The 8,662-nt window shown below is 40.0% G+C and overlaps 1 protein-coding gene across 1 annotated transcript; it reads left to right on the plus strand.

Annotated features, from left to right (window-relative positions):
* The first annotated feature begins 60 nt into the window (after nucleotides 1-60).
* Nucleotides 61-8,578, plus strand: LOC121526530 (beta-mannosidase-like). Its single transcript, XM_041813183.1, has 11 exons — nucleotides 61-84; nucleotides 1,948-2,099; nucleotides 2,243-2,360; nucleotides 2,899-2,985; nucleotides 3,664-3,831; nucleotides 4,667-4,885; nucleotides 5,042-5,206; nucleotides 5,367-5,511; nucleotides 6,357-6,499; nucleotides 7,474-7,734; nucleotides 7,824-8,578. Exons 1-11 carry the CDS (start codon nucleotides 61-63, stop codon nucleotides 8,049-8,051), a joined length of 1,710 nt encoding a protein of 569 aa, XP_041669117.1. The 3' UTR covers nucleotides 8,052-8,578.
* Nucleotides 8,579-8,662: the final 84 nt, after the last annotated feature.

Below are 8,662 nucleotides of genomic sequence, written 5' to 3' on the forward strand. Positions count from 1 at the left end.
CTTCTTCATGTTGAACTGTTTTTGTGATCAGAGGATTTTGTCTTGAGGTCAGTGGCAAACATGGGGATAAAGTGGCAAAGAAAGGTGAATGGTGGCATAAAATGAGGCAAAAAGCTGTGAAAATTGGTAAAATGAGTAAAAAGTGACAATGGAAAAGGGTAAAATACTGCACAATTGGGTGTAAAGTGGCAAACATGGGTGTGAAATTGCAGGGTGAACAATAGTGATGGGTTTTAAGTAGTTTAAACGTGGTGAAAATGGCATAAATTAGCATAAAGTGAGAAATTGCTTAGAAGTGTCATAAGTCACAAAAGGGTGTAAAACTGCAAAATTGGGTGTAAGGTTGCAAAATTGGCATACAGAGGTTGAAAGTGGCAAAAAAGTAAAACTGACAAAACATCAACAAATTTACTTGAAGTGGTAAACATTGAAAAGCGACATACATGGGTTAAAAGTGGCAAAAGTTGGTTAAAAACGGCTAAACATTGGCATTGATGGACCTAAAGTGGTCAAATGTGAGGAGGGGGATCAAAAACGGGTTGAATGGGTTGGTAAAGTAAGTGGTTGAATTGTACCGATTGGCCTAAGGCTGATTCTTTAACCATTGTCGGATTTGTGTACCTGGCAGAAAAAAGTAAGAACAAATTACTTATTTTAACTTACTGACACCAGAAGAAACATTGGAAAATTAAATGATAGATCAGTTCTTATTTAGTTTATATAAATCATGGCTTTTATGTATGGTTTCTACTGTATTTCCTTTGTCTCTGGATCATTCAATCCTTTTTCAAATTGTATGAAATTTTGTTCTAATACTAACTTTACAAATGGCACATAAATTCAATCCCAAAATATTTGAAATAAACATCAGCAGATAGAGTATTTAGAAGCATGTGAGATTGACTTAAACTTATTTGAGATCAAAAGATCAGTCATATTTAGTATTGTCGCTGGATTTTGGGAACTTAATTATATTTCCACTTGTAATGAAGGCAAGTCCAACCTGACTAAAACGTCAGTTAGTTTATGCTACATTTGCTAAAGCTAGACCTGCTTTAGAGGTAGATATGCAAATGATGGCTCGCCTTCGCTCTGTTAGCCTCACCTAAAGCTAATCTAGCTACATTGGCTTACATAGTAACACATACCTAACTAGCGAAGCAGTCTTAACTTTAGCTTAAACTAATGAAGCTAAAGAAATCACCATTCACATAACTATCTTTATAAAGGGCCTGTACATAATTTAATCCTAGATAAGACCTGTGACCTTTAACCTTGAAATGCAGTTTTGTCTGTAATCTTTACAATGTGGTTATTTCATAAATGTAACTGCCAGAATTTGTTTCCGCAAAGGGGCGTCTGTGTGGTCTAGAGCTAGACCCCTCTCTGTCATGTAGATGAATATTGGTGTTACTGCAGTGTTTTACCTTTTTTTTTTTTTTTTTTGCACAACTTGCATGACTCTTGTCCAAAACTTGACTCCCTGTTTTTTTGAAGAAACCCCTGATGATATTAGTATCTTTTTTTAGCCATGCCAGCGCTTGTTAGACTTTCTCATCCATGTCACCAGCAGTTTGTTTTGACTGTAAGCCTATGCGGCATCATGCAGTTAAGTGTTTCCTGCTACCTGCACTATAGGGGTATTTCAAAACTGGTGTTACAGTATTTGCAGCCATATTGGTTCTTTAAAATCCATATCACACTTCAGTAAGGAGCATGTGATTATGTATTGCCATGTTGAGTTTTTGAGTAAAGATCTAGTTTGTGGCATAAAAGACAAACTAATGAAACAGTTTTTTACTTTCTGAGAAAAATAGCAGTTTGAGTTAATTAACATTCCTTAGTATCTGTAGCCACTGGAGATGCAAAGACTGAATTTTACATTTTAGATGCTGTTTACCATTCATTGAATGTGCACAAATGTCTGATTAAAAATGTCTTCCTCAGGTGTATTTTCGCACAGTAGAACTCGTCCAGGAGCCGATCGTTGGGTCTCCAGGTTTGAGCTTTTATTTCCGCATCAATGGGAAACCAATTTTCCTCAAAGGCTCCAACTGGATCCCGGCCCACTCCTTCCAGGACCGTGTCACCCCCGCTGTGTGAGTGTAGATCATAAGAGGTGGGTTTTTTTGTGTTGTTGCCTTTCTTATCACAGTTTGGTATAGTTTTCTTTTTGACCTGAATTTGTTTTACACACAAAAACAATCAAACTGAAGCCTCCTGCTGCTCGTTTGCCCTGCAGTTTGAGAAACTTGTTGCAGTCAGCCGTCGATGCGAACATGAACGCTCTCAGAGTCTGGGGAGGAGGCGTGTACGAACAGGATCTCTTCTACAGCATCTGTGACGAGCTGGGAATCATGGTAAATAAACATCTATCCTATAATGATGTTGCTAGTCCTTTGTCAGCATAATTTTACCCCAGAAACACAAACAGTAAAGCAGGAGGTCATTTAGTATTTGAGAGCTACTACACTAGCTTTACTTTTTACAATGATAAAATAATGGTGACAGAAGTGACAAAAAAAAAAATCTACAAGAACTTAATTTTGCACATAGGGGAAGAGAAAAACGTGCATATGTTTCGGCCTTCAGCTTAAAAATGTTGACTCAGTTTGGTCCCTTGGATAAACTGTAGCATAAAATGTCCATGCATTCTGATACAACATTTTTAGCTTTATGTTAGAGAAAAATAGCCCATAAATCGGGAAGATTTGTATCCAGGAGTAAGTCTGTCCTTCATTTGTTCCTGTTAAATTCCTCACTGGAGAGCTACGGGACCATTTTAGGACACATTTCTGTGTCTGTGCCTGGTTTTTTGATTGTGTAACGTTTTGATGAGTCATGGGCATGCTGGTGAACAGATGGAGGCTCAAAGTGTCCGAGCATTTGTGTGTGCAGGTTTGGCAGGACTTCATGTTTGCCTGCGCCATGTATCCCACCGACGACGACTTCATCCGCACTGTGAGAGAGGAGGTCATCCAACAGGTGAACCCCGACTTGATTATGGCTCCACCCTGGTGATTGCCGAGGCTGAGGGCGTTGTGTTTTCAGGTTGTCCGTCAGGCCAAAGACCAGGTCATTCTTGTGGACACAATATCTAAGGACTCTTTGATTTTTCTTCAAACATGTTAACCCTCAATCAAGCATGAGCTGAGTAGATTCTGGAGGTCATAGGTCAAAGGGTCCATGTACATCCCATACTTGACCACTTTTTAGGATTTCTTCAAACTTGCAGAAACATCTACTCAGATTAAAGAGGAGCTAATTAGATCTTGAACATCAGAGGTCACAGTCTTTATGCCTCATGGTCAACCATTTTTTATTTCTACAAATCACTACAACATAAAAACACCCCAGCCTTCCTCTTCTTCACCCATCACTGTCTGGTGATTGGAAACCTCATGGAGGCATTTAACTGCCAGGCAGTGGTTGTAGTTTTTATTTATTTCCTATCATTTGCTTAAAAAATATCATACCAGGATATTTTTGAGAGGTTGAGGAAGAATTAATGAATGACTTGCTTTTCTAGAATAAAAAAAAACATATAGTCTTTATTCAGTAATTGTATCTTAAAAAATGTCAAGTTTAATTGCATTTTACATTGTCTTGCAGCCTGCAGTGACAGTTGGTTCACTCAGTTTTGTTGTATGTTTTATTTATCAGGTCCAGCGTCTAAAATCTCACCCCTCTATTATCATCTGGAGTGGAAACAATGAAAACGAAGCAGCGCTGGCGACAGGCTGGTTCAACATCACCTTTTCCCAGAAGCCGATGTACCTGAAGGACTACGTGACGCTGTACGTGAACAACATCAGAGCGATAGTACAAGAGGTGAGAAAGTATATGTAATACCTATTTACAGATGCCGTACAGAGATTAAAGCATTCTTGTGATTTCTTTGTCACCATAAATAGATAAATGCATCAAAGTTTAGCTAATAATCATTATAGGTCAAACATTTAAAGAGATATTTTAGTATTTTTGAAGGTAAGTTGTATGAGGTATGTAGCAGGAGTAGTGGCATTGGTAAACACCCTTGTTAAATTGCCATGGCAATAATACACAACTCCTTATATGGACATCCTGGGGATGTGTGTTTATAGGTCACATCTTCAGGCTTTACGAAATGCATTTTTTGCATTTTGTGCCATTCACATGCCAACTTTCTTTGTCTTTCTTGCTTTTACAGAGTGTTTTCTAGCCAACCTGGAACTTGTCTGACTTTCCGGGATCTTTAAAGATTAAATCCACACCAGTAATTCAGATATTGGATGTCTTTTAAGTTATTTATAATAAATTTTTGATTATTCCTGCAGTTAGCCGGTTAGCCCGCCGCCATATTGTCTGTTTATATCCTAGAATGCATTGCAACTGGGCTGTGACAACAAAAGGGAAGAAAAGTTTATATTGGTCTCAGAGGTCCCCAAAACATACCTGTGAAGTTTTTAGCTGAAAAAACACTCCAGTATAGGATTTTTGCACGTCTAATGAGTGGTTACCGCGCAGTATTGATAGTTAACCATTCCTTTAATCAAATTATATTTCACAAAAATAACAGTAATAATAGTAATAACCAGATTAACTCAGAGTAGCCAATGCATTTATTAGGGGTTAAAATTCTGTGGAAACAAAACTCTTAGAGGTGGCTTTTTCCTCTGCTCTCCAGGAGGATCAGAGTCGTCCGTTCCTCGTCTCCAGTCCCACAAACGGGGCAGAATCAGAGCAGGAGGGCTGGGTGGCAGAGAATCCCTACGACCCCCACTACGGAGACACACATTTCTACAACTATGAGGACGACTGCTGGGATTGGAGGAATTTCCCTCGAACACGATTCGCCTCCGAGTACGGCTTCCAGTCCTGGCCATCTTTCTCCACCCTGCAGCCAGTGAGTTAAAATTAACTTTGCACGCCTCTATGGTATTTAAAATCACAGTTAGACCTTAAATAATCAGTAGAGATGCTGAGTCTGAATACGGATAATTCAAAGTTTAAAGTTTTTTTAGATTGTGCTCAGTTCTATGTCCGTCTTGTGATGTTTCAGGTGTCTGCTAAAGAGGACTGGAGCTACAGCAGTGATTTCTCCTCCCATCGTCAGCACCACAAGGACGGCACCCAGCAGATGTTACTGCAGGCTGCTTTACACTACAACTTGCCCAACTCCACAGATGCTCTGAAAAGATACACAGACACTCTCTACATCACTCAGGTTAGACCACATAAACCTTTTAAACTTTCTGTTTCATCCTTTTTCAAAGAGCATGAAACTTCATCCCTGTAGGTTTTGTAACAGGAGAAATGCACACGCTTAATTTCTGCCCTGACTGTCCTGCACATTAACATTTCTGATGTCCCACTCTTCTGTGCAGGTCATGCAGGCTCAGTGTGTTAAGACCCAGACCGAGTTTTACCGGAGGAGTCAGAGTGAGATCATCAAAGGGAAAGGCCACACGATGGGCGCCCTCTACTGGCAGCTTAATGAAATTTGGCAGGCTCCTTCCTGGTCATCTATCGGTGAGAGAAACTATAGCACCTGGATGATCTTTAGAGTATTTAGAGATCATTTTGGGGCGTTTTTCCCTCTGCTGTGATAGAAAATAGTTTAAGGAATCCTGGCGAGAGTTGGTGGGGAATGACATGCAGGAAAGGAGCCACAGGTTAGACTTGAACCCATGCCGCCTGCTTAGAGAACTATCCATACATGGGGCACAACCCAGCCGTCAAGCCATCAGCGTGACCCCTTTTTTTTTAGATATTTAGTGGGGCTGTTGTGCCTTATTCAGAGGGAAGGACAGTGGATATAATTGGTAACAATGAGAGAAAGGGAGGAAGACGTGCAGTAAAGGAGCTGCAGGCCCGTCCTAAATCCGGGCAGCCCGACCTAACCATTAGGCCATCTGCGCCCCCTTAAAGTAATTTTTAAAGAAAAAGAAGGTCAAAAATCTCTATTTCCTTGTGTCTTAAATAAGAAAATCCTCTGTTTTCTTGACTCCTCTTTGATATCTACAAAATATTCTTTTTTTGCCACAGAAATAAGTTGCTTCAGAAGCTTTTGGATACTTTATTTGACATTTCTCTTAATTTTCTGACCCCTTTTAAAGTCAAACACCGACTGGTTAAGACAGAAAATGATTGGTATGTGAAACAATGCATATTATTGCATCTATCATTTTTTTATCAGATAAGTTTGGTTTTTGACTCCTGTGTTCTACCTTTTTCACAGGTAAAGCACTGATAAAATGGATGTGAATGTATATCTACTGTAATAATTAGATTTTAGTATAATTTTAACTGTGGATAAGAGGTCACTGTGGCAAAAATTGTGTAAAATTTTCACATTTGTGTCTGTGTTTGTGCAGAGTTTGGTGGAAAGTGGAAAATGCTGCACTATTTTGCCCAGGACTTCTTCACCGACATCCTTCCTGTGGGCTTCGAGGACGGTGACACGCTGTTCATCTACGCCGTCTCAGACCTGAGAGAAGACCTGAAGCTCAGAGCTGTGGTGTGTAATGATTAAATACAGACTTTCTACTGCATACTTTTATGTTGCAGACATTTTAGTACAAATAAGTCACAATGGGGCATTCAGACTGCAGGGAACAAGAGAAAGACTGTGTAAAATACCAAAAACAGTCTCATCTGTTTTGCAGACTTTCTGAAGAGGTTTTTTGCAGCAGCAGATAACTTCCATTGGGGGGCAACAAGCACCATCCATGGCTAAAAAGAAAATATGAGTAGTGTGGCTGATATGAATGTAGGCACATGTGTTTTCAGTTTTTATGTATGGAGTCATTAGTGTTACAAAACTCATTTTAATATTGTGAGGTTTTTCTTTCTCCAACTTTCCCATAAAATAATTGCAATGCACTTGTAAATTTTTCAACAATAATGACTCCATATGTTTGTCTTGAGACTTAAAAGGAACCCAACATGATCAGACAAATTCACCTAATGGGATAGATATAGATTGAATATTTCATATGTATATTGAACAATAAAACTCACTAGATATCCTACAGATCTGCATTTTTACCTCAATAAACCTCCGTACAAGTGAGTGTATTCAGTGTATAGTGGAAGCATTCTGGTAGCTTTTCAAAATAAAAACCCTTTGTACAAACAAAGAGAGTATTGGGAGGACTGTGGACAGACAAGGGGAACATATTTTTGTTACAAAAGCCTGAGGAAGTGTATTTTTCATAATATGTGACTTTAACATAGCAATGAAACAACAAATAATTAGCAGGAGACCTCTCATCACTTCTATCAATTACATCTTCTTCACCACCAAAGTGCTGGTCACTCACAAAGAGCTGTGCTCAAAAACCCCATAAGTAGAGCGGGAAAGTATGAGCCAACAGTGGCTGGGAGACTCATTCTACCCCTGGGAACAACAATGGAGAATAGTTTAGCTAAGTGCATAGTGTTCTCTAAAGAGCTGGGCCTTCACTCATGTTTTATTTCTTCATCTATCAGGTGACGGTGTACTCATGGACTGATTTTGATCCAGTTTGCATCCTGAAGTCAGACCTGCTCCTTGTTCCCGGCAGCAGTGCTGCAGTTATTTTTAAACAGTCAGTCGCCACCCTGCTGGCAGGATGTGGACACTGCAGCCGCCTCACCTGCCTGCTCACCTTTCACTTGGAGGACAGCAGCGGGGGGCAGAGAGGTCCAACCAACCACCACTTCCTGTCCTCACCTAAAGACGCTCGGGGTCTCCAGAGACCAAACATCACTGTAAGGAAGGAAGAAAAAATAAGCTGTGAAATGCTTCACATCAATGCTGCCTTTAACTTTGAACACACCATGTGTTTGTTTCCCTGCAGGCCACAGTTCAGGAGGATGAATCAGGAGGATTCTCTGTGACTCTTCACTCTGACTCAGTGGCTCCCTTCGTCTGGCTTGATGTGGATAACGTCCCGGGACGCTTCAGCTCTAACGGCTTCCTGATGGTCACCAGAAACAGGACGGTCAGTTTTAATGCCTGGCGTCCCACCGGCATCTCAGAACTCTCAGAAACCCTCAGCATCACCTCTTTAAGAGACGTTTACTGACCTGAGAGCTGCAGGGCTTCATGTTCTGTCACAATCAGAGGGTCAAAGTGAAGCTGTCTTTGCTGTGTAGCTTTATAATGAGAGAAAATCATTTGTATGCTATGCTTCTGTTTTAAAGGAGAGACTAGATTCTGTTTCAGCTGCTGAGGCAGATATTCCCCTTCATGTTTTGTTGCCAAATAAAGGAGGAAGTTTCGAGGAAAAGCTCAGAGCAGAAAAGCCTCAGACAACAGTCAGACCCTTGTGAGAAACTAAACTCTACAGGGAAAGTTTCTGCTAATTCAATAATACACAAGACACTTTTACATTTGAAAAAAAAACAGTGAGGAAAAACATCCAACACAGACTCTTTAACTGCAGACTTTACTGACTAGAGGAAGCCATTTCTTAAATGAAGTTAAAAGTGACTCTGCCTCTCTAAAATGCTCCTTTTATACCCAGTCATACTGACCTGTTCCCAGTAAACCTAATTAGTTGCAAAAGGCTCCTCCAGCTGTTTTTCATTTGTACCACTTACTTTTCCAGCCTTTTGTTGCCCCCTCCCTACTTTTTTGACATGTTTTGTTGCTGTCAAATTCAGAATGAGCAAATATTTTTCTTGAAATGGTTAA

Source organism: Cheilinus undulatus, linkage group 18 (genome assembly GCF_018320785.1).
Source record: "Cheilinus undulatus linkage group 18, ASM1832078v1, whole genome shotgun sequence".
Taxonomy (NCBI): domain Eukaryota; kingdom Metazoa; phylum Chordata; class Actinopteri; order Labriformes; family Labridae; genus Cheilinus; species Cheilinus undulatus.